The sequence below is a fragment of the Rhipicephalus sanguineus genome, chromosome 2 (genome assembly GCF_013339695.2).
Source record: "Rhipicephalus sanguineus isolate Rsan-2018 chromosome 2, BIME_Rsan_1.4, whole genome shotgun sequence".
Lineage (NCBI taxonomy): Eukaryota > Metazoa > Arthropoda > Arachnida > Ixodida > Ixodidae > Rhipicephalus > Rhipicephalus sanguineus.
In genome coordinates, this window is record NC_051177.1 from 228,042,076 (window position 1) to 228,069,080 (window position 27,005).

Genomic DNA, 27,005 nt, shown 5'->3' on the forward strand with positions numbered 1-27,005 from the left:
GGGAGACCGCACCAAGGACCATGCGCGGCTAACCGGCATCCCGTAGCCTCTCTACTTGCATATCGAAGCTCGCCTGCACAGTATGCACGCACGACTTCACAAGAGCCGACTCCAGGCATAGCTTTGCAATACCTCTCTTTACTAACTTGGAGTGCGCCGAATCGTAAGGCAATAAATCCTTTTGGGCACGTGGGTTGTACTGCGAACATACGTGATCATTTGTATGACGTAACTTCAAATCTAAAAACTGGACGGATCCATCTGATGGAAGTTCATGGGTAAAGGTCAAACCTTGACCATGTTGGTGAAAAGTGGTGAGAATGTTGTCAACGCAGCGGTGCAAGGAACCTTTGGTGTTAGTTTTTAAAATGACTAAAAAATCATCGACATGCCTAAAAGCTTTTAGGAAAACCTGGTCGTCAAGTAGACAAAAAACCTTGTTACCAAATGCTGCCAGAAAAATCTTGCAGAGCACAGGCGCCACGCAAGAACCAATACAGACACCTTGGCGTTGTACATGAAGCGATCTTTTGAAAGAGACAAACGTGGACTTGAGGTAAAATTCTAATAAACACATAAAATTGTGCAGAGAGATGCCTGCTGATTCGGAAACTGGACCACACCATTATAATCTATACAACCCTGAAGCACTTCTCTTTGGGGCACGGAGTAGAACAAATTTTCTACGTCCATTGAAAGACAGTGGCCAATAGAAGCCCCAGTATGAATAAAGGCAATAATATCTTTGGAACAATTTGTTTTAAACGGCTCACTGATGAGTAGTGAGCTTAACTGCTTCTGCAAAAACTGGCTAACGAGCTGCGTTTACGAACCACGTTCGCTGACAATAGGGCGGAATGGAATCGCCGGTTTCTGGGATCTTGCTGTAAAGAACACCCATAAAAAACCACACTTACAGTCTCAAATTCCTTTTGCTATTTTGGTCAAACGAAGGTCCTCGGACATCGCAGCCGCCTCCTTCTTGACATTTGTCGCCTTGTGTTCTACTGGAATGAATTTCTTTTCGATAGCTCGTAGTGCTTTCTCGTCATAGGCTTCTGCGGATAACACGACGAAACGGCCTTCTTTGTCGGACTGAAGGAGGCGTAGGTCGTTATCCTTGAAGAATGACACTACAATAGCCATAGGGTCTGTCCTGGTTTTCAGGCTACCATCCTTGGCCACTTTTGAAATTTCGTCAACGCCCTCTAGAAGGCACCTCTCCTGGCCTTCCTTTGCTGCCTTTCTAGAGAAAAGCCGGCAGATCCCACGCATTGTGGGAATCGATGTAATGCGAAGCAGCCAGCAAAGAGCTGCATACATCGTCTTGTATGTCGTTTAGCAAAATGCGTGTCATGGTTTTCATGTTAACTCCTATTATTTATGTTCGTCACACAGTAACGTCGCGCAATACCAACTTCGGGGTAGATCAAGCTAGCGAAACGGCCGCCAGCGCACCATGAGCCTGGCACGTAAGTCATGCTGTACATGACATGCGTGTCATGATTTTCATGTTAACTCGTGTTTTATGTTCGTCACACAGTCACGTCGTGCAATACCATTTTCGGGGTTGATCAAGCTAGTGAAACGGCCGCCAACGCCCCATGAGCGTGGCACGTGTCATGCTGTACATGACATCCGTGTCATGATTTTCATGTTAACTCGTGTTATTTATGTTCGTCACAAAGTCACGTACATGACATGCGTGTCATGATATTCGTGTTAACTTGTGTTATGTTCGTCACACAGTCATGAAGCGCAATACCAATTTCGGGGTAGATCAAGCTAGCGAAACGGCCGCCAGCTCCCATGAGCGTGGCACGTAAGTCATGCTGTACATGGCATGCGTGTCATGATTTTCGTGTTAACTCGTGTTATTTATGTTCACCACACAGTCACGTCGCGCAATACCAATTTCGGGGTAGATCAAGCTAGCGAAACGGCCGCCAGCGGCCCATGAGCGTGGCACGTAAGTCATGCTGTACATGACATGCGTGTCATGATTTTCACGTTAACTCGTGTTATTTATGTTCGTTACACAGCCACGGCGCAAGATACCAATTTTGGTGTATATAAAGTTAGCGAAACGGCCGCCAGCGCACCATGAGCGTGGCATGTAAGTCATGCTGTAATGACATGCGTGTCATGATTTTCATGTTATGACTTGTCATTTATGTTCGTCATACAGTCATGTTACACCACACCAACTTTGGTGTACATTCGATTAACCAAGCGACCAGGAGAACACAAAGTCGTAGGCGGCTAGATAGATAGATAGATAGATAGATAGATAGATAGATAGATAGATAGATAGATAGATAGATAGATAGATAGATAGATAGATAGATAGATAGATAGATAGATAGATAGATAGATAGATAGATAGATAGATAGATAGATAGATAGATAGATACGCTCAAAGTCGCAGAAGTTCGCTAAGAAATGCTTCGCATTTAATACGTCTATTCATTGCCAGGAGCTCCTGCGGCTGCTGGTTGGGCTCATTGCTGTACTTCGGGCCTTTGTTGAGTACTTGCGCAACCTTGTCTGGTACCTTGACTTGTTTTAAATGCGAAGCATTTCTTAGCGAACCTCTGGCACTTTGACGGTTTCTATCTACGTATCTATCTATTTATCTATCTAGCCGCTTACGTCTGGGTGCTCTCATGATCGCCTCCTTAACTTCGTGTAGACCAAAATTTGCATGGGAGGGTAAGAAGATTCGACGAATATGGTTTTCGGGTCATGACATGAATAACGTAAAAATCCAGTCTCGTACGTCGTCAAACCCTTTCCACTAGACACGTATGGCGCATACCCGTTTACTATGGGCCGTGGTGTACGGGTATGCGCCACAGGTGATTGACAGTTTATATCTACCCAGGAACGGCGCGAACAGACCTAAGTAACTTAAATACTAGAGCGTTAAGAAAACCAACATCGGCAGCGTTGACTCGACAAGTGGAAAGAATGAAAATTAGGATCCCAGCAGGAATCGAACCCAAGCATTCTGCGTTACAATCAGGTATTCTACCACTGAGCCACGCCAGGTGTGTAAACTGGTTTGGAAAAACAGCCTACACAGGTGTAATATCGGTGCAACGTCAATTGTGGATGTGGTGTTTGCTATGTAATTTTACAAGAAAGCAATAAACACTATATGAAACTCCTACGATGTGTAGCCTACTCCTAGGATACAGGCGTGATATCAGATCAGCGACTGTGGTCCCAGTGTTGGCTCCACTTTTATAGCAGTCTGATAAATATTACGTTTGTATTCCTATGCTTCAGTAATCTATATTGAAGCATTGCTCGACGCCGGAGGAATACATTAACGAAAGTTACATATGATATTCACATCACCACACCGTAAAGTGCACTTCGTCCGCTAGAACGACGCAGTGTCCTCTTCATTTCTTACGAGGCTGGTCGATGGCCTCACGCTGACCGAGGATGACGCCATATTTATTGACAGCCGCTTTGTAGATTAGGGTACGTAGGCCACATACGCCTAGGTAGTCGACGAATACGACAAGCACCATCCACTGATGTTGGTCTACGTAGCGATATCCAGGCCGACCAGCCTCGACGGCCTATACCTCACCAACGCGAAGGGTGGCTTCAGGTTCCTACATGTCTCCGGCTCTATCGACAGACATTTTGTCGACGAAATGGCCGAGGCATCCACAAATTCCAGCAGCTCTACAATACCACATACTTCACTACACAAGGTCCCCTCGTCACTACGATCACGACCGGATAATATAAGGAGTCATGACCAGCTGCTGGTGCTCACTGATCACGATGATGATGACATGTTCAAGAGCTGCCAAGAACCTTCTTCCACACATTCACACGTGTTCGGGAAACGTGCGTGCGTTCTCGGGACACGTCTAAGCACTACATATCAGCTTTATCGCCTCTGGTGTTCGAAATACCCGGGTTGCGATTGGCAGCGTTACCCAACCGTAAGCAACTGGTTATATAACAAATATATAGCTTTCCAACATATATGTGTGCGCAAAAAATTTATACAAATCTATAGCGTCTTTTTGTAATCGTGTCGCTCCGTAAAAAACTACGCCACAGTACCTTGCCCCCGCATGCTTCGCATAACATCGGCTCCCACGGTACGTGGGATCTGCCGAATTTTTTCTGGTATGAGCACTCCGTTCTGGCGCGGTGGCTTCTTGACGTCATCTTGAATTCGTAGGAGCCCTTTTAAGCAGCTGGCCCCCAAGACTTCTGTCGCCTGGGCGGCGCGAGACTTCACTTGTCGCAGCAGTCGCTCAGCAAGCGCAGGCCGATGCGAAACGTAGCACAAGACTCGTAGTCTTTCTCAGCTGAGTCTGGCTTGGTTCCATAATTCCGGCCTCAACATTTTACGAATACGCTTCACATGTCCGGGTGTTGCTTTGAACGTTCCAAAAAGGGTGCTAACCTCGACCGGTACACAACCCTTTCGGAGGCAGACAGCGATGATTCGTGACCTACACACCGACTGCACGACATGACACAAGAGTCCTGCCTGTAGGTCCGTGGAAGTTGTTCCAAAGAAAGGGCCCACTGTACTAGAAATGAACTTCATTAAAACGTCCTGTTGGGCGAGTTGGTGATCTATCACACACATTTCCTAGCGCAAAACTGGAAAGAAAACGAATTAAGAAGAGAAGAAGAAAACACAGTGCACACGGCGAGGCTACACGAGATTAAGATCCTGGTTAGAGGCTCTGATACCTTGGGAAGAGAGTTACTGGAAGCATATCATATCAAGAGCAAAGGCAAGGAATGTATTAGCGGCACATCGATATGTTTGTTCAATAGCGAGTTGAAATTGTTGGATACGACGCTTGATTAGAGACGTAGGGGCTGCACGCATGCACGGGGGGTCTACTTTCCGTGGCAATTTCTTTCGGAAATAGTCAGTTGATGTTTAGCGCTCGCCCTGTGTACTGTGTTTTCTTCTTCTCTTCTTAATTCCTTTCCTTTCCAGTTTTGCGCTAGGAAATGTCTGTGAAAGATCACCAACTCGCCTGTTTTACTGAATATCAAAACATAAGCCAACCGTTCTCTGTGTGCGACAGAGAAAACGCGCAGCTGTTCCTTATGTGCCCGGAATAAGTGAGACTTTGTCACGCGTTCTGCGTAGCTACGACGTCGAAGTAGCCCACGTGCCTGTACGCAAGTTACGGCACACACTTGTTGGTGGGAAGGACAAACTTCCGAAAGAAGCCTTCCCTGGTGTTGTGTATAAAATCCCTTGTGCGGACTGCGATAGTGTTTATATCGGGGAGACCGGCAATTTCAGACAGCGCCTGCGCCAGCATCAGAACGATGTGAAAAACAAGAAAGTGGCATCTAATGCACTGGCGGAGCATGCGGACACGACTAATCACACTATAGACTGGTTGAATGCGAGCATTATCGGGAAGGAAAGAAACTGGACGTCACGCCTGCATCTTGAGTCCCTCGAGATACAATCTACTGAACAGACGCTGAATCGTAATGTTGGAAACCTTCCCTCGTGCTATGCGCGGTGCTTACGTCACTTACTGAAACCTGTATAGTTAGATGCGTTTGGTGTTCATGGCTTCATTGTGAACAAGGCTTCCGTATGGAAGCCGAAACGTCGTTTCTTTCTTTTTAAAACATTTATTTGGTCGGTGGTTGCCTTTTATTCTTCATAACCGTTCTCTAGGTTACCTAAGTAGAAACTTTTACACACTACCATTCTCCGCTAAACTACTTTTACACACTACATACGTTTGCGAACAGCTTATTATGCGTCATTGTTGTGGGACCCCCTACTCATTACATTAACGCAAAGTATTGGGGCAATACAAAAACACGCAGTCCGTTTCATCTTATCTAATTATTACAGAACAACAAGCATCGTTACAACTTCCTTTACTTGATATTCGCAGAAAACATTCTCGTTTACGTCGTTATCATAATATTTACTACCATAACCCATATCCGTGTTCATTGTTGATGCATGCCGCAACTTCCATATCAGCGCGTCTCGACCATCGTCTGGGGTCCCCAAGAGTATCACACTCGTCGTTATTTTTGCCCAAGATTGCTAGAGAATGGAATCAGCTTCCTGGGTCTATAACAAGCATACATGACCCCGTGCATTTTTAGAATGCCTTGTTAACAAATTAAGCACCTAGACTGAGCCAATGTGAAATTTTATCTCTTTGCTGTGCTATTGCGAGTGGCCTTATATATTTGCTGTGTGTATTGTTACACAGCATATTATCTACTTATGTCCTTATTAGGTTATACAAGCTTTGTCCGTAAAGTTTCGAGACTGAATAATTTTTTTCTCTGGAATTGATTCCCCAAAACAAATCTTGGTGCGTATGTGTAGCGCCATCTTTTCGGGCTAACCTGAGCTATCTATGTTAATTGCTGTGGCAGCCGCTAGATGGCACTACATGTAGAAAAGAAAAAAGAAGAGTAAAGAGAATATTTTTTTGTCGAGCCTGGTGGCATACTTGCCACCGCCCCGTTATAAAGGGGACGCTCATAGCATCGATCCATCCATCCACGTTGTCAATGGTCGTCTGCGCATTCTACTGTTAGTGAATGCAGAGGGGTGACGTCCACGTCGAAAAGCGTGTAAACATAAAATTCTGCGTGAAGCTTGGCAAGACAGCCACACAGACGTATGAGCTCCTTCGTGACGCTTACAGCCTCAAGACATCTTCAAAATTGGCTAGCGCGAAAATGGACAAGGACTGAGAAGGAACACTGATGTACAGGACAGGCGCTACTCGCAACTAAATTTTATTCAGAAACGTCTTCCTACTTATATACACAGCCGAGTGGCGCGCGCAGGCGCAATGCACAAGACAGTCGACATGCTAATCAGTACCGGGAAGCCAAAACCATATTCGCATTACAACCAAGTGTCTAAGAACAGTCTTTCCTTAGACATTATCGCGGGCGCGAGTTTTCGTGTGGCATAAGAGGTTCGTTTCGGGGAGAACGTCGGTGAAAGATGACACAAGGCAGGGGCGCCCATGGAGGAAGGAATACTAAGGAGAGGCCCTGACGTCACATTCGTGAAGCCTCCACATCGCAAACACCCGCATCGCCTCCTAGCGAAGGACCAGCGAAACATTTCGCGATTTCCGTTGCGACGTTTGCAAGCGCATGCGCGCATCGCGAAACTTTGCAGCCTTTTTTCTGTTTGTTTTTCGCCGTGCAAGCGGCGTAGTCGATTCGCGCGTGCTGCTCCTCCTGTGTGTTCGTTAGGAAAGCTACGCAATGCCCAGCTGATGCGTATACCCTGTGCAAATCGCGTGCACTGCGGACAGTACCGGGTGTCACTTTTCATGTGTACGTATACGTTCGCTTCATTACTGATCACTAAGGCATGGTATTTGCGTGCGGAGCTCTCGGATGTGCGCTCTGTTGCTCCTTACTGGTTGTGTCAACTCGGAACACACGTGAAGTTTTGTTTTTGGTGTCTGACGCGCCTTACATACCATGCGCTGAAGGCATCGTACGTTTTAGAGGCTGTGTCGTTCAAATGAAAGGACAATAAACTTTTGTTGTCGTTATCGGACTACGTGATGTATGTATTGTGCGGTGTGCGCTCGCGGCGTGCTTGTGTTGTGTGCGCACTGGAATTACAAACTTTACGTGCACGGTGTCCTCTTTTCAACGTGAAGTTACGTCAACTATAGGTTGGCGTTGTGCCGAATAGCTACTGTGCTCACTCCATATACACGAGCAAAGAAGCGCCAACCGGGCAATAGATCTGGAAATCGGGCTACGAGAAAGGAAAAGAAAGACCTAACGCCCAGCAGAACGCGTAAGTCACTGGTAGGTGAGTTCGAATACGATGAGGCAGGGGCTGAATGTTTTTGATTACGGCACGTACCGGTACTTTCTGTACTGTTGCATAAAAACGCTCCACGAAGAATTTCAGCACGCAGCGCTCGGGCCTGCCACGCACGAACAGCCTGGTAATGGTCTGCTTGCAACATTTTACTGCGTGTGAACCGCACAATACGCGCTAAGTTTACGCCGGGACTACAAATCCGAGCAGACGCGAACCACCGCGGAGAGCACGCCGCGGGGCGTCTGCTGTTTTATTTGCCCCATACCGGTTTGTTTGCCCCATAAATCTGACGTCACTTCCGCCACACTTTTCGCAATGCATTGGGATACGATAGGGCCTCTCCTTAGTTTTTCCTTCCTCCATGGGGGCGCCTTGCAACCTCACGGAATGAAAACAACGCGGCTCGGACCAGGCAGATCGTACAGCCAGACCGCACCATTACAGTTCGCATACTATAGATTGCTCTCGACATTAGTAAGACAACATGTCCCCACATTTTGCGTGAATGCCAGACTGAATGCCAGACTTGTGCGACACTCCCTCACACAGGACCAGAAGGACACGCGGGCATCAATGAGCGCCGATTTGCTCGCCGAGGCAGAGAAGGATGCTGCATTCGTCGACAGCATCATTGCTGAAGGCGAAACAAGGCGTTTTCAATACGATCCTCAAACAAAGAGGCAGAGCCCCGAATGGGCATCTGGACAATACCAGATGCCCAAGGCCGCACACTGCTCTCAGCTTGACAAAATGCCTCGCCAAGCACACCATTACTCTACTTGCCCATCCGCCATATTCGCCTGACCTCTCCCCGTATGATTTTTACCACGAAAGTATTTTATGCCGGGCTCCACCAATACTTTCATGACGTAATTTCGTACGGAAAAAAATATAAAAAACGTTCCGTTTGACAACAGTCGAACCCACGACATCTCGGCCCGCGACGATGGCTGGCAGGCGTTTAGCCCACTGAGCTACCACCAAACAGATAACGGAGGCTACACGGACGCGCCTTTTATCTTCCGCACTTTCCTCTGACAGTGCTCTTGGTTGGATGGATTCTACGAGCGTCCCTTTTATAACGGGGCGGTGACATGTATGCCACGAGGCTCGAAAAGAAAAAAAAAAAAACGCCCGGCCTGCGCTGAAACCGCAGCACAGTCACAGCGAAAGCTGGAAGAGCGGCATTTCTAGAGCTTGTTGTAAGCTCTCTTGGGGCTACTAATACAAGTACACTAGCAAGGCACCCGCTACGCCATAAATCACAATTTTTGTGAAGTTGGTAAGCACCTACTAAGCCATTATTCGTCATTCTGCGGAGAAGCGAGGCACCAGCTACACGTCTGTAAGGCATTATGTGCACTTTGTTGACGCGACGACTGATGACGATGAAGAATTATGGCTCAGCCCTTTGTAATGGGTTGGAAACTTTAAACGGCCGACCAGTTATGTAATTTGCATTAGGTGACGGCCGGTCGCTATTTCCCTCTCCCGTCATGCTGTATAACATACGTTGACGTGGGAGAGAGACGGGGGGGGGGGGGGCGAAGAACTTTAATGAGACCCCGAGGAAATGGATTATGCGCTTATGGGCTTCCTTGGCAACCAATACAAGGGCACTTGCGAGGAACCCACTACGGTATATATGATTGTAATTCTTTAGAAGTAGGGCAGCAGGCACTGTGCCGTTTTTCGTCATTCTACGCAGAGCCGTGGTACCTGCTAAACGCATGTAAGGCATTATGCGCACTTTGTTGATGCTGTGCCTAATGACGACGAAGAATTATGGCAGAACCCTTTGTAATGGGTTGGAAGCATTCAACAACCTACTCGTTGCGCAATTCGCATTGTGTGAAGCCTGGTTACAGAATTCGCGTTGTGCGACGCTTGGTGCTTATTTTACTCTTCTACCACGCTATATTGCATATGCTAATGTGGTTCCTTCCCGACATGAAGCCTGTATAGGACCTTTTTGCAAAGCAGTTTCAAGCACCGGCATGGCTCAGAGGTTGAATACTGGGCTCCCACGCAGAGGGCCCAGGTTCGAACCTCGTTCCATCCTGTATTTTTTTCTTATTTCGTTTTTTTTTTCTTATTTCGAGCGATACTGGTTACGGACACCGGCGGCGGCGGCGGCGGACAACTACGGCGCCAAAAACGGCCGGTGAAATGATCTCATAACAGCTTTCGCTGTAAAAAACTTCGTTGCTGTTGCTACGACCATCCCATTCGGCGCTTTTCCAATAGGAGAACTGTAATTTCGTCCACGCTTTAACACAACGCGAGGTGTTGGCTTTAGCCTAAGCCTCGTTCATAGCATCCATCCATTCCGAAAAATAGCTCTCCGACGCTAGCCTGGCTATTGTGTAGCAGCCCGGCTGTCGCACCGCGATTCCCGCTCACCCTGTGAGAATTAAGAGCCAGGCTCGAGGGAAGGCACCACGTTCGTCGCGTTTCTCTTCGCGTTTCACGACGCTTTGAAGGGAGTGCATATCGAGTATCAGTGTTTCCTACGTGCTTGTTGATGCCATCTTTGCGCGGGATTCACCATGCTGTCACGGAGTCGTGACGTCGACGAAGACAACAGCCGGCGTGTTCGAGATGAAACTCTTGATTTGGCCGAACTTGAGGCCGGGATATGAAAACCCAGGCTGCAGCAATACGCGGTGTACACTGATAGCGGGGAACTGGGCGTCGGCCGTCGATAAACTGCTCAGCGATAAGGCGAGTCGGCATTTATACGTGCGGCATCGAACATTCGAGGCTTTGGTGGCCGCGTTGGTTCCAGAATGAACGCCACTGTTGGCGTTTGCGCGCTCAATCTTATAAGAAGATTCTGAAATAATCTGGAAGGTTCCCAGGCATTCGGGCACGGTTTGCGCAAGACAGTGATTATACGTGTAATGGACCAGTTGCATAAACATAGCAAAGGAAGCGCGCGTGGCAATGTGCCGTGTCCTGGTATATCTTGAGAACTTCCGCTACCGCAAGGCTTAAATCATAATCATGGGTGTTAGTCGTCGGTACGGAGATGTGCCACGAAGCGTCAACCTGAATGCAGTCACATCAAGTGGTGCTATATCTGCGAAGCAACGATAGACGTTGTACAAGCTCTCATTAGCAATTCACTATTACGAATCAACTACTTCTGTGACGACACGTTTCACTTTCATCTTATATCGATTACGATGACGGAGGAATAAGCCATCTCTTTTGCCTGTTTTCTCGTGAGAAGAGAGCCCTAAAAAGCCGCTGGATAGGGAGCCTGGAGGCCATTCAAGACGCCACGACAAATGATCTGACAGCCCTGCCAAAAGAAGCGTTTTCCAACTGTTTTCAAGACCTCAAGAACCGTTGGAAGCTGTGTATAGAGTGCAAGGGAGAGTATTTCGAAGGGGTGCTGCACAAAGGATATCAATGTTAAACGCATTTTTTTATTGGACTCAGTCTTGTAACATTAGGGACAGAGGTTGTATATTTGTGCTATGTTGTGTCACCCTTATTAATTCCTCAATTGTTTGTTTTGCCCATTATTAGACTGATATATTCGTGTATAATAGCCCCCTCCCCTCTGTAATGTACTCTGTACCTTGAAGGTAAAAAAAATAAAATAAAAAATTATGCGGCCCCGAAGCCTAATTTTTTATTACGACGTTACCCTTCCCCTTGTCACTCTGTTGTCCTATCTGAAAATCAACATGGCAGTTTTGAACACGAATGGGGTGTTGTTTCCCATCTTCACGCTTATAATCAGGTCCCCACTTCCTTACCTTGGCCAAAAAAGGGGGAAGGTTCTTTGTGGAAATACTAGGTCAGAAAAAGACCTCAATGCAACAGTCTCCAAGTGCATGTCAAGGGCTACTCCGCCCCAACACGAGAGTTGACTCTCCTCGTCATACGCGAGTGAGGTGGCGGTGAAGTGGCTGAAAGGGGAAAAATAACCCTTAAGCCCCAAAATCCGCATTGAGTTGCAACTGTGTGAAAAATTGCAACCGTGTGACATGCGTGCTCAAAATGAACATGATTTCTATTCCAGTTCCGTACACAACGGCCAATTCTCCGAATTTTGGCGCTTTGCCTGCAAACTGCAGTTTTGAGAAAAACAACGACACTAATCTCCATAATGACTGAAACATAAACGCCGATTCTGTTATATAGGCTGGTCGAAATTAAGGTTTATGGTTTTCTTAAAATTCAGCATTGGGAAGAACGTGAAAACTACCATTGTTGGTAAGATATGTATCCAGGGGGACACAAAGTGGGACAATATTTATCACTGTCAGAAGCCCAATTAACATAGATTGAATAATGAACTTCTAAATGCGAAGCATTTCTTAGCGAACCTGGGGCACTTTGGACGTTTCTATCTACGTATCTATCTATCTATCTATCTATCTAGTTGCCTACGTCTGGCCGCTCTCCTGGTCGTCTCCATAACCTGTAATATGCCAAAACTGGCAGAGCAGGGGATCAGTGTATGAGAAACACGATTCACTGGTCATGACATGAATAACGCAAAATACCTGTCGCATAGGTCATGAAATCCTTTCTCTTAGTCACGTGTGGCACATACCCGCATACCAGAGTTCATGTTATGCGGGTATGTGCCACAGGTGACACAAAGCCTCAAACAAACCAGTAACCGCGAGCACACACACTGACACGCAAGGAAAGTGATAATAATGATTGTTGGGGTTTTGTGGACCAAAACAACGATATGATTATGAGAGACGCCGTAGCGAAGGGCTCCGGAAATTTTGACCGTCTGGTATTCTTTACGTGCACCGAGATCGCACAATACACGGGTTATCTAGCATTTTGCCTCCATCGAAATGTGACCACAGCGGCCGGGATCGAACCCACGACCTTCGGGTCAGCAGCCGAGCACCGTGACCGCTACACCACCGCGGCGGACGCAAGGAAAGCGAGGAAGCTGAAGACATAACACCCCTAGAAGACGCTCAACTACCATGCACTGGTTCACGTGGTCCGCAACGTGGACCACGTTGATTACGCAAAAACCGGGGCCAATGTTGCCTACAATAAATCTACCGAGAGAACCAGGCCTCTCATTATTACGGGTGACTTGAACATTGATTTATCAAGACCCAACAACGCCTGGTCTTTATACTGCGTGAAAGATGGCTTCAATGTGTACAGGGCATCAAGAAACCTCACTGCCACGTCCAGGACAGGAGGCATCATAGATCATTTCATCGTAAGAGGCATCCAGGATTTTCACCAGATGTGCTATACCTCGCACTTCACTACACTTAGACCCCTCATAGCCGCAATCAGGAACGTATCCGATTAACAAGTCCGGTCCAGCTGCTGGTGCTCACTGATCACGGTGATGATGACCTTGTTCAAGAACTGTCAAGGACCCCTTCTACACATAGGCACGGGTTCGTAAAACGTGCGTGCCTTCTCCGTCAAAACGGAAAAGCATAACAACTGTAAGGCAACTGTAACAACTGCAACTGTGACTGTAACGTACGTGCTGTGCGCCTGCGCGTGCCACTCGGCTGTGTGTATATCCAAGGAACTGAGCAAGGTGGAAAGTTGGGCGAGTTGGTGTTGGTTCATGATAAACAGAAGGGCGCGTCGTCCCGTCTCCATCTTCTTCCTTGTGTACCGTATTATCGCGCCCTTCTGTTTATCATATCCAGGGAAACTTTCCTGAATGAAGCTTCGTTGCGTGTAACGCCTGTCCTGTTCATATGTGTTTCTTCTTTGTGCTGTTCGGATTCGCGCTATCCAGTTTTGAAGAATATAAGCACTACATAGCAGCTTAACGATTCCAGTTGTTGGTAACACCAACGTTGCTGTTGGCATCGTTTCGCAACTCTAAACAACTGGTTATATAATTCATGTGCGACTTTTCAACATATGAGTGTGTGTATACCACTTCCACATTGCTCTAGCGTCATTCCGTAAAGTTTCACTCAATGTCAAAAATTACGCCACGGTCACCATTCCGCGCATGCTTCGCATAACACTGATTCCCACGGTACGCGGGATCTGCCGAATTATTTAATGAGTGCAGCAAACGGACATGTTTGTATTGAAAAGGTGTAGGAAGTTGCGTTTCAACACAGTTCCACTTGGAAGAATCCTTCTAGCATGTCTGTACCCCGACAAATCCCGCTGCAAAATTTGATTGCGGTTTGCATGATTACGTATGCGAGACAGTGAGCACTGGCGCAAAGCTCCTCCCCGATCTCCCGCGGCAGTTGCGTGCGGCGTTTAATCTTACAACGGCTCGAACGCATCGGCTAAGATGATAACGGTTGCCCTTTTGCTACTGGCTGGCGATATCAACCAATGAGTGCTCGTCACATCAAGGAGGAACATTGCACCGATCCTCACCGCCTTGCATGCGTAATCAGGAAAACCGCAATTAACCTTTGCAGCGTGATATCTCGGGGCACAGACATGCTAGAAGTGGGACTGCTAGAAGTGCTTCCAAGTGGAACTGTGTTGAAACGCGACTTCCTCCAACTTTTCAATACAAACATGTCCGTTTGCTGCACACAATAAAAAGTTCATTATTCAATCTATGTTAATTGGGCGTCTGACAGCGATAATTATTGTCCCACTTTGTGTTCTCCTGGATTCATATCTTATCTACAAATGTGCTTTTCATGGTCTTCCCAGTGCTGAATTTTAACAAAACTATAAAGCCTAATTTTGAACACCTGGTATATTTTTTACAGCGAAAGCTGTTATGAGATCACAACAAGGGCCGTTTTGGGCGCCTTAGTTGTCCGCCGCCGCCGCCGCCGGTGTCCGTAACCACTTTCGCGCGAAATAAAACATATTACACCATCTCCCGCTAAAGGGGACCATGAGACGATGCGAAGCCGGAGCACTTGCACGATCGCGTTCCGTTGGCGTTCGCTAAGGCATGCTACCGACCTCGCGTCGTGGAACGTGAAGAGGAACACTACGCCCGTCGTGTCTTCCCTCTAGCCTGGCCGTTAATTCTCATAGGGCGAGCAGGGAACGCAGTCGACAGGCGCGCGAGAGGGAGACAGCATAGGAGAGGAGAGAGAGGGGGAGAGGACGCGCATGCGCTGGCGCTCATTGCGGCGCTGCGCAGGAGAGAATTTTGGCACGTCGAGCCCGCATTTCAGAGGAGTCAACCGAAGCAAGCGCTGAACTGAACGCGCGCAGTGTTCTACCACTTGAAGGAGAGGAGACTAGAGGCGGAGAGTAGCGCATGTGCCGCGAGAGCAGAAGCGAGAACGCAGGAGAAGCGCAAGCAGGTGCTGGTAGAGAAGTGGAGAGAGTAACGCGCTGCTCTTCTAGAGAGGGAAGGAGGAGAGTTACGCATGCGTAGTGTGACGCCGCTGGACATACCCCCGAGCAAGAGATGCTTCGCATCTAAAGAACTGAATAAGAAGAAATATCCGGGATGGAACGAGGTTCGAGCCTGGGCCCCCTGGGTAGGAGCCTAGTATTATACCTCAGAGCCAAGCCGGTGCTTGTAACTGCTTTGCAAAAAGACCCTATGCAGGCTTCATGTCGGGAAGGAACCACATTAACACATGTAATGTAGTGTGGTAGAAGAGTAGACTAACAACCGGACGTCAAACAACGCGAATTCTGTAACCAGGCGCCACGCAATGCGAATTTCGCAACGAGTGGGTTGTTGAATGCTTCCACCCATTACAAGGGCTCAGCCATAATTCTTCATCATCAGCCACAGCATGAACAAAGTGCACATAGTGCATTACAGGTCTTTAGCGGTTACCATGGTTCACCGCAGAATAGCATAGTGGCTGCTTACCCTACTTCACAAAAATTATGATGATTTATTGCGTAGTGGGTTACCAACATTACCAACATGCCCAACTCTATACTCTTCTCTCAATAAATTTAATTCCCTCTCTCTATTTCTGACGTTAACGTATCTCATAAAGCGTGGTGAGGGAGAGTTAAAGAACGTCACACAATGCGAATTACGTAACTAGTGGGTCGTTTAAAGGGACTGTCTACCGTCCTTCATCGTTTTTCTGTTTTGTACCGCAATCGAAAGCATACAGTCTGAAGCGTCCAGCCTTGCAGCGGTTTCTCTGGAAAGTGAGTAGAAATTTTTAAAACAGAATTTTTTTATCTGTGTTCAGTCGCCTTCCATTGATGTGAAACATGCCCACAACACTGGTTGGTAGACGCGATGACGATTGAACTGCCGGTAAAAATTAAAATCGAAAGTACATGCGATTTCTGTAGGATTACTTTATTTTGGCTGAACGCTACTGTAATGAATGTAACAGCCGTTTTCAGCGCGCTAGCAGTTAAATGAAGCCTTATTATACGATTACAGAACACTTGTTTTGCTGTACGCAGTCTATGCGTTTATTTTAGCACTGCTTCCGGAATCCAGGCCAAGTTTATTCATCAAAATGAGACGGTAAATCCACGCCTTCACGGCACAACACATGTGAGACATCCTAACCAGGGACGTACCCAGGAATTTTTTTCGGGGGGTGTTTTCTGCAGAACGGCTAACTTTGGCAACTGGTGGTCGCTGCGAAAGCGTGCAGGTATTTTTGTATCACCCGAAAAGTTGAAGCATGAAAAAATTTCGGGGGATGAAAGAAACCGCTCAACGCCCCCTTAGTTACGGCCCTGATCCTTACAACAATACAGCGGCACGGGTACGACCAGCACGGAGGACCGCATGGCATAGCGCATGAGTTGAAAAAGACGAAATCGAAGGCGGCGCTGCAAGGAGCGCCAGCGGGCGCCTTTTTGGACGCGTGAGAAAAAAAAAAGCAGAAAATTACTCTCACGCAACTGAAAGCTACATCAAGTGCGTAAAATACAATTTCAAGTTATACATGTGAGTTTTTAAGCGAAATGAGTCTAACTGCGAGGATTTCTTGTCCTACCAGTAATTTGAACCACATCGCCGTTGGGCGACGCTAGCGGTCTTTCTTTGACGATTTTCAACATCAAATTAAATAATAATTCCTTTTTAATGGGACAAAAGCATGCTCGTTGCCGCCGATACGACGAACGATCTTCTCATTTGCACCACAGTCAGAAAACGTTTCGCGAGCGGTGGACAGTCCCTTTAAGGCTTCCAACCCATTACAAAGGGCTCAGCCATAATAATTCATCCTCATGAACCGTCGCATCAACAAAGTGCACATAATTACTTACACGTGGTACCTGGCTTCTTCGCAGAATAACGAATAATGTCGTGGTGAGTGCTTCCCAACTTCACAAAAATTATGATTTGTGGCGTAGTGGGTACGTTCCTAGTGTACTTGTATTAGCAGACACAAGATAGTTTATAAAGGGCTCTAGAAGTGCCGCTCTTCCAGCTTTCGCTGTGACTGTGCTGCGCTTTCCGCGCAGACCCGACAATTTTTGTTCCACGGTTATGTTTCAATCAAACCCATCTATCCCCCACAACCCCACACCTACGAGAGAGGACTGGTAGGCGGCCCCGCTCCGCTGCCAGTACCTGAAGGCCCAAAAGGTACTGGCTCAACGGACGCGGGCGGCGTTGCTTGCCAATGTAGCCCTGGAAATATGTATATGACGCAATGAATGGGAGACGTGCTGTGGCTCAGACGCCATACTTTTATTGCATAGCACTTCTTCCTTCTCGGCTTCTACCAGCCATCCCTTCATGTGTCATATATATATATATATATATATATATATATATATATATATATATATATATATATATATATATATATATATATATATATATATATATATATATATATATATATATATATATATATGTGTGTGTGTGTGTGTGTGTGTGTGTGTGTGTGAGAGAGAAGAACACAGCCACGTGTGGCTCGGGCCGCGTGTTTGAGGCCCCTTCCGTAGACGATGTGTTAGACCGGGCACCTCTTGACAGGGATTGTAGGGCTGTCATAACTGCTGCCAGTATGAACGTGGACGCTTTTCAGTGTATATGGAACGGCTATAGCTTTCCGTGACGGATATGAGGGCTCAAGTTTTTGCTTTCCTTTTGCAGTTCTCCGTAAGGTAACGTAGATTTGCCTTCTGCAAAACGATACAGCACAAAGTGGTTGTTTATAGCGGCAGTCAAGCTCAATGTGGGTTCGAGTACTTCCTGTTTGTGGGGTTTGGGCCGTCCGCTCCAAGAAACCGCTGAAGCCGCCAGTTCAAAGTTCCACGAATAACATATATTAAGAAACGAAGGTTAAGGTTAAATGCAAAATATACAACTCGTGTGGCCACTACACTCGCGCACCAGTCCTCTCCACGACGGGGCCCATAAAACGCACACGCGCACTGTGTGGGCCTAGCCGGCTCCCCTGGGCAGCTGCTCCTCTTGAGGAGAGCGAAATGGCCGCGCGCAGCGCGTGTCGCTTTGACACTTGCCGTAGATGGGCGTTGCTCCCACAAGTGAAAATAATTGGTGTCCCCGGAAAAGTTTGATTCGTTGAGGATGGCCTTCTGCAGCCCATACCGCTCGGATGACCGGCGTCCATGATGTTTACTCACACCTCGGATAAGCAGGAACCACTTTTGCGGGGTACCCGCAGCGTGAGCACTGCAGCGGCGGGAGCACTTGCTTAAGTTACATTGAACTCATCCGACATTAAAGCCGGCACAAAAGTTATTCAGTCAACTAGTTTCGAAAACATCGTCTAAAAATATTACAAAAGCGAGTGGTTACAGAACATAAAGACAAGATAAGAAAAATCCCGTGGTTTATTTTTCAAACAACAAAGTAAGCTTATAAAAGAAGGCAGAGAGGTCGACATCCCGTCCTTCGTACAAGCAACACGGCATATTCCACAACACGATATTATCCGTTTTGGGTACACGCTACTCGCGTTGTCTATTTGGAAGGTTCGGCTTCCGCAGCGGTACCAGTGTCACTGTCGCATAGCACTCGACACAATCTTGTACACACAGCAAACAATAGTGGCTTACCGTGTGGTCAGATTGAAACAGTGTCACTACCTGTCAATGCCCAGATCGCAATATTCATCGGCCCAAGGCGTAATATCAATTCGGAAGTACATCGTTGATTCTACTAGACGTGGTGCGACCGTGACCGGAAAATGAATTTTATTTCGCTGAAGAAAAAGCACTCACCTGTTATGATTTTCATTTCGAGAATATGGGAACTTCAAACGACAATACAAGAAGGCGGAGTAATTCGAGCTGTACGCTAAAGCCCTAAATGCTTGTTATTTTTCACAGAACCAAGGCCGAAGAGCAAACTTAAAATTACGTTGCCCCCTAGATTTTTGCCAGGTATTGTTACCCTCGGTCTATTTGAGAGTTGTATTTTCACGCCTTTCTCAGACTGAGAACACCGTGTCAGTGCGATATGTGCGAAGACGTTTCATGAATGGCCTAATGCAGAGGTGATAGAGTTATTCATAAAGTTGCCTTTATTTTTCCCTTGCAAAAAAGGGGGAAATGTCCACAGACCAAAGCTACAAAACTGTAGCTTGAGTGCGCCTGGAGCTCAGCGTAGTACATTCACATGATGGCAGGGAAACCAAAACGCAGTCAACAAACAAAATAATCACGCTGTACATTTTCTTAGCTCCATTACATCTTAGTGGCACTTACGAGCTGTAATGATTGTAGTCCTATGAGTATGTACTTTCAGCGTGAAGAATTTCTTTTATACTCCGAGTGGTATACTTTCAGTATACGCCAAAAAGCGGGCCGTATTGAACCCTTTTTCAGTGTTTCGAAGTGCCTGGAGAAAATTAATTGTTGGCTTCATTCACGCGAATTATTTTGTTCGAAATGATGCCACCGTGCCGATCCCATTGTTCTCGCAGTATTTTTTCACATACTCATATATCGAAGTTTTGCAATAGGACATACTTGAACACCTGGGGCTTGAATTTGCACAGCGTTTAGCTCTTAAGTGCTCTTGCCCATTGGTTAGCCGGCTTTCATAATGATATGTCAAGCCACAGAATTGGCTGGAGTTTTCAATAGAAAAAAATAACAACAGCTTTAGCCCAAAGGATCTTTGTTAATACGAGTCCTGACCCGATTGTCATGTACAGCCCACTTGAGCGTTGCTGGTGGCTTGGCGCGTGATTTATTCAGCGCCAAGCTCTCTTCTTTCCCTCACCAGCGACCTTCGGTCGTACCATACCTGAACAAATGAATTCGTCACCATCATAAGCCTCATATTTTGGGATTGCTGAAGGTGCGAGTGAAGAGGTGATACGACGCCTACCTTGGTCTCCAGGCGGTGACAATGGCGCATGACGAGGATGTACAGCGGACCAAATCTTTAACTATCGTTCGCGAGTGGCGACTCTTCTGTGCGTCAGCGCCGTACGACGGACCCGAGTTGCAAACAGGTTGATGATAAGCGTATGCCCACAAACCGCGCTCAGCTGGCCCCATCGTGTGCGAGTCTCTTAACCCCATATCAGCGCATTTCAGAGGAACAGCGTTCTTCTGCTTATCTCATGAGTGGGGGCGTGTGGCGTATCTTTAAATATTCTTTCCTCGATTGCTTGCTGCAACGTTCATTTTCGGAAAATACAAGCGAAACTATTTGCTGCTCACGCTCACTGTTCGTCTGAAGTGCGCTGACATGGGGTGGCGTCCTCACTAAGGAAGAGCCCCGCAGACGACGGGCCCAGCTGAGCGCGCTTTGTGGGCATGCGCTTACCCTCGCCCTGTTCGCAACTCGTCTACGTCGTACGGCGCTGACGCGCAGAAAAGTCGCCGCTCGCGCCCGACAGTTAAAGAGTTGGGCCGCTGTGCTTCGTAACAATAATAATGATATTAATAATGATAATAATAATAAAGCCAGTTGTACGCCTGTGTATTATGATTAAACAGTTGAGCTCGCAAGCCAGCGCCACCACCTGGCGAACGTAAATAGAGTTCTTTTTGTTACCATCTTCATTTCTTTCATGCTTCTTCTACATCTTTTTCTTCCATATTTTTTTGCTTTGCTAACTCTTTCTAAATTGTCGTCTCTCGTAACCCTCACATCACTTCTCCTCACCCTGTCTTTTCTCTCCCACCCCTCGCTATGCAATGCTGAACATGGTTGTGCCATGAATACCCTCTCACCTCCTCCTTTCCCTCCTCCTCCCCACGTACCCCTTCAGGATAATAGCCCCTCAGGACTTCAATAAAATTATTTGACTGACTGACTCAATGAGTGGCTCCACCCTCACCTCCGGTTTTCATACTCTTGCTATAGAATACTCTGCGTGACTACGCTATGCAAGGAGCTGCTTGGTACATACCCACTTTCAGTGCCCCATATTCCCCCGAGTTTCTGCCTTTCACACTGGAATTACCCCAAGCCTAAAATCTCCGTTGTTGCTAATAATAATAATAATAATAATAATAATAATAATAATAATAATAATAATAATAATAATAATAATAATAATAATAATCATAATAATTACTATTATAGGTTTATTTACAAAAAAGAGGATATTAAGGCAATACTACGAAATAACACATTAAACAACCAAAAAGCGTCAAAACGGTGCTAAAAGAGACCCAAATGAACTTGCCACGACTGAGGATTGGCAGTTAAGCACTCACGTAGGGTGGCAGGCAAAAAAAACATGGGCAACAATAAAAAAAAAAACTAAGTCCTTGTTCACGTTCTTTTGACTTCGTGCACCCAAAGAGAAACTCTCCCAATGAACAATTCAGCTAAAGTTATTCATGTGTTTCCTTCAGACAACATCATTTTGAAATCCAAGCTGCTCGCGGCGATGTGGTTTCTAAGTCTCTGTTATCGTTCAGGTGTTAGTTCTCAGTTATTTTTAATTTCTTGCTTGACAATTCAACAAATAAAAATTATAAGTGTTTTCGTCCTAAAATATCACGCGAAAAGCGTCTCCAAAGATAAAGGCCAAAGGAACTTAGGAGCGAAGGCCACACAGTCAGTCAACACGAAGAAATGGCATGCTAAGACAAGAGCTCCCAGTGCTTCTGTGTGTAGTGATATGACGTCACTGTTTCTAACACAGGACCATACATCACAACATTTTTGCTGGGCAAGTTGGTGCAGATCTGTTATGAATGCACGCGGACGGACAGAGGAAAAGCGATGTGGACAGAAAAAGCGCTCTTTCTGCGCACTTCGTTTCTCCATGTGCTCGCCCTTCTGTGTGAGCAACCATTGCCAACATAGGAGATATCGCTACACTAAAGTGTTCTCTCGTACTTTTCGCTTCTGTTTTCTCTCTCGTTAATAAAAATCACATTTGGACAAGTGAATCAGTAAAATATTTTACAGTGGAACGTGTCCTCTCCTGCGCCGTCCAGAAGTGTGCTTCTTTTTGACCTGGGAATTACTTGTCTGAATTCGTATTTTCTTGGCAAAGAACAACCGCTTGAATCTCACAACTGGGCAAGAAAAGCTACCGTCACTTAATTGCTTCCTTTATATTGTTTCTAATTTACTGTCGCAGAAGAGCATGTAAGCAACACTGCAAGACCATATCAATCACTCGTGTTGTTGATGTTCTCGCAGGTAAAGAAACGTCTTGTCTATTACGAGAATGAGGCTGAAGCTCTGCACCCCCCCCCCCCCCCCAAAGAAAAAGAAAACGAGAAACGCTTCATAACAATTGGCGTGCCATGACAGTCGCAGTGTCGAACGCTACAGAGAAGGCGGTAGTACGAACAACATTTATCTTTTATGGGCAGATGCTGCTCGCTTTTTCCATTTGAACGGTTTGGCAAGTGCCATGTCGCTTACTGCTTGATACAAGCTTGTACACACAGCAGGAGGGGCTCACCGTGGAGTCAGATTGTATGAATGCGGCGCAGATCACTTGCAACAGCTGCACCAGAACGGCGGGTAGCGCGGCCCACGCGCCGGCATAGGATGCGCGCGGCCACACGAACAGTACCAGCAGCAAAATCAAGGACAAGGTCTGCAGGCCGAGAAGCAACGGTGAGAACCACCAGGGCGGGCCGGCCGCAGCCCCATCAAGGCTGACGAACCACTGGGTCACGGCGACGGCGACAAGAGCTATGCAGCACAAGAAAGCGGTGGCCATCCACGCCTTGAAGTCGAGCCACTTCTGGTGGCGGTAGTAGTCCAGGTAGAGGCTCTCTGCCTGCGCATCCGCGAACAGGAACCGCAGGCGGCGGGGCAGCAGTCGCTGCAGGCCGCTTTGGTCGATGCTGAGCTCGGTGTCGGTGCGCTTGAGCAGCGGCCGGGACAGCGGGCCTCCCGTCCCATTGCCATCGCAGGCCTTCTTAGCAGCCATGCCGTCAGCTGAATGTTTCCGGCATCAGAACCTGAGCGATTCCTTTCACTCCGTTCAACGACGGGCTCGAGGGCACACCGCTCACAGGCGCCAAGGAAGGGTTGGGTTGCCCGCAGACGTCCGGGCGCGTACGTGCTTCGGCACCTTGCCGCACGTAGGACCCGCTGGCACCTTTGGCGCCGAATTCGCGATACCGGCCAGCCAACTAGCGGCGAACGGATGGACACGAGCGTTCATGCAAAGACCCGATCGATAGTGCCGAGAAAACGCCGGCCGCCCCGAGAGAGCGCTGCTGACGGCGCCAATCGATGCACAGAACGCGTGCACCGCTGTATGGCGCTCGCGACTGCGTTGCCGGCGGGTCCGAGCGCTCCTGCGAGTCGGCGGCGTTGCGTGCTCGGGGCCCGTGGGACCCTGGCACGGCTCCAGGGCAGCCTCCACGGCTACACTCGGAGCGTCAACAGGCCGCACTCGCTGCCAGGAAAGACTTGATTTGTTGCGTGCTGTTTCAAACGCTTTTGTTCGTTATAGCTGTCGAGAGGAGGTGAATGCGCGCAAAGTGCGGCTCGCCCAAGGACGAGCGCCCGATAGGAGTTCCCCCGTGTTTGCTTTTCCCAAACACGCTTTTCAAGATGTTACATATTCCCGCACAGCCAGCTCCGCTGAAATGCCTTATCCGCTCTGCTGAACGCCCATGTTGTATGTTCACTGATGGAAACTGATGATTTCGAGGAGTGCTACAAAGGCTGCTCATTTGCGCCAAGTTTGCGACAAAGCAATGCGTCTTATTATCCAGAAAGTGTGCCGTGAGGTACCTATGCGACATAATGAGGTCACTGCAAAGTTGTGCGGCATGCCTGCGCTCACGTGTTCTTAACGTCGGTAATTAATAATTGTAGGGTTTTTGCGTCCCAAAACCGCCCTATGATTATGAGGGACGCCGTAGTGGAGAGCTACGGAAATTTTCACCATTTAGTGTTCTTTAGCGTGCACCTAAATCTAAATAGACGGTCCTCACTTCGCTTCTATCAAAATGCAGCTGCCATGGCTGGCATGCCATCCCGCGACCTTGAAGTCAGCAGTCGAGCAACATATCCACCAGACCACCGTGGCGGATTTCTTAATATTTGTAGAAAGTAAAATGGACGAAAAACACGGGAATATTGTCACGTGGTTCTGATGGCCGCGAACACGAACCTAACCTAGTCAAGATCTTTCGTAGGCGAACATGTGGCCAGAAAAAGCAGTAATACTCAGAGCCCGACAATAGCGGCGAACACAATCATCGGGGATCCGATCATCGGCAGAACAAGTTGCCTTCTATACATGCGCGACAGGACGTTGCAGCGTTATTGCTGGTACGCGCCTTACTTCCAGAATAACTGCACGACTGTAGTACATGTTCAGCCAGTGATAAGCGGTGGAAACTATATTTGGCGATGATGTGGATGTACTCACATCCTGGCAGCAGATTACTGTTAAAATGGCTTCAGTTACCTTCAGGCAGCTTCGATGAAGGAGTGTTATAGATAACGTAGCGGAATTTTTAGATTGCCTCCCATTCTGAGCGTGCCTAGGCACAAATTCCCTTAAAAAATTGTACCAACCGTCATTAGACAGCTTATTGGGAAAATTCGATAGAACCTACCGACGGTATATTGAAAGTCGTTAGACCGTCTTATATACCAGCAACCAACATTCCGTCGACTATTGGCCACCGATAACCTATAGAAATTTCCTTAAATAACTTTCAATAAATGCTAACGGAACGTTAAATTGAAAATTAAAAATTACACTCTTTTTAAGCGTCCGAAATACCTGTTACCATTGTTTCGTTGACTATTGGTCATTGAAGCCTTGTTGATGCATCTTGCCTAATGGAGATTATTCTTACTTTAGGAGAACGGCCGAATGTAAATGCAGGCGCTTCTGTGCTGCATGCCCTAGTCACCCTGGCTTGCGTTACGGAAAGGCCTACACTTACACTTCGCCATCGTCCCAGAGTGAGATGATCTCAAGCACGAAATATAGCTGTAATAAATGTTGCTGTAATGTGCAATAAAGCTTTTCATAATGTAGTTCTTAAACTCACCAGATGCTTAGCATTGTGTTAGGTACATCAAGTTTACTGTAAATTTTAAATTATATGTAAAATCCACAAATGTTCACACAGGAAATATTTTGACACTGTGCCAGCACATCTGAGTAAACATTTAATTATATTAATGCCTGAAGCTAGTGACTGAAGTTCTGATGCATGTTAGCAAAGTTCCTGTCCAACTGACCAAAATAAGCGAACGGAATTTTCAAAGCAAGATGTTTATTTTTTAGCACAAGATGCGTTTACATTTATAACTATTAGTGTCTTGATAGAGCACAGAACTTCAAAAAAAGTACTTCATGCGTAAATTGCCTACAGCGTGGTAAAACGACAATACAAAGGAAAAGATCACTTGCATAAATAAAAATTATTTGTAAGATAATCAGATGTATATGTACGAGGGGAAGTCAAAAAGTAAAGTGACTTCTGCTATCCCTCCCAATGGGGTTTGTTAACACTGCTACACTCGGCGACAACTTTTCATGACAGCACTGTGGAAGCTACAGAACCGAAACGCATGCCTGCTACCGCGCTAAAAAATGCTACTTAAGTTTGCTGATAACTTTCTAATTTGCCTTGCTGTAATAAATACTGCTTTATTTATTATGAGACTGAAACGGTGGCGGAAAGTCGTAGCTAAAATACAGTTATTGCTCACTTTGGAAGAATGCCTTCCTGTTCTTTCAGTTTCTTAGACAGCACCACCTTTTCAGCACGTCCGTTTTCCGAAGTAAACAAGGTGCCCATGACGTAGTGAGTCAGTGTGCGGCCGCAAACGCATTGTGTAGTTCTCAAAGAAAAATGTACTCGCAATATGACGCTAAAATGTACACTGAACAATCGAAATTTCGCTCCCATTCACATTTTTCGTGTATATGTTTTTTTTAAACGCGTGAACGATGCGAGCGAGCAAAACCGAAATCCGCCGCAAGATGCTGTACTACTTGCGGAGCCACAGGAATGTGCGGACGCCCCAGCTCCGTAGCCTTGGCTCCACTGTAAAGTTAAAGGTGCCCTGCAACACTTTTTGAGCAGGGTCAAAAAGCGCTGCCAATCGGTAGTCGAGGCTCCCGAGAACACGCGAGCCAAATATTATAGCGAAGCGAGCGGCCTGGAATTTACAATAAATTCTCAAAATCAGCTGAAAATCGCTCCCTCTTCTCTCGACAAATGATGTATTAGTTCGCATTATATGACGCGATTGTCGGCAGTTCCACCATTGGCTGATGTTATAATCACGAGAACACCCTCATTATTACCTTAGTTGTTAATTTTGAGTTCAATAAGTAGTTAATATGTATGTTTACATTGTATTATGCCGTTAAAACACCGAACAAACATTAATATTAGCACTTCCGGTCTCACCGACAGCTCGTCTGCTCGTAGTTGCGTGGTTGCGTTTTCGTCACCATGTGCAGTGCCGAGATCGTGAATATTTCTGTGCTTTTGACCATCGCCGGTTGTCGTTGAGTGTGGCAGCCGTTCGAGTGTTGCCTCGTCAGCTGGAAACTGCATCGTCGGCACGTTCTCACGACCGACCGAGGAAACGGTGCAGCATTTCTCCGATAACAATGCTGGCGCCGGCTAGCTTAGGATACCTGTATTCGCTGTATGGCGAGAGTCCCGTTCGCTGTCTGTTCAGTATGTCATCGAGCCGTACCTCGGCGTATCCTCCCCGTAGTCTCAGGTTCCCGAGAAACCGCGACACAGCAACCAAGCAGAGTCGCATTTTCAGGGTAGCTGCAGACAGCCGGGGGATGGGTCCGTGCCGGCCCGATGCCCCACGATCCCTTCTTCTAGTCTT

General features: G+C 47.0%; 1 protein-coding gene across 2 annotated transcripts in view; it reads right to left on the minus strand.

Moving 5' to 3' along the window:
* The window catches only part of LOC119384145 (adenylate cyclase type 3), a 778,406-nt gene extending 754,952 nt beyond the window's left edge, over positions 1-23,454 (minus strand). For both annotated transcript variants that reach the window (XM_037652438.2, XM_037652439.2), the window contains exon 1: positions 22,624-23,454. In XM_037652438.2, the coding sequence (XP_037508366.1) occupies positions 22,624-23,100 (477 nt within the window). In that variant the 5' untranslated portion in view covers positions 23,101-23,454. The remainder of the gene's footprint in view (positions 1-22,623) is intronic.
* Positions 23,455-27,005: the final 3,551 nt, after the last annotated feature.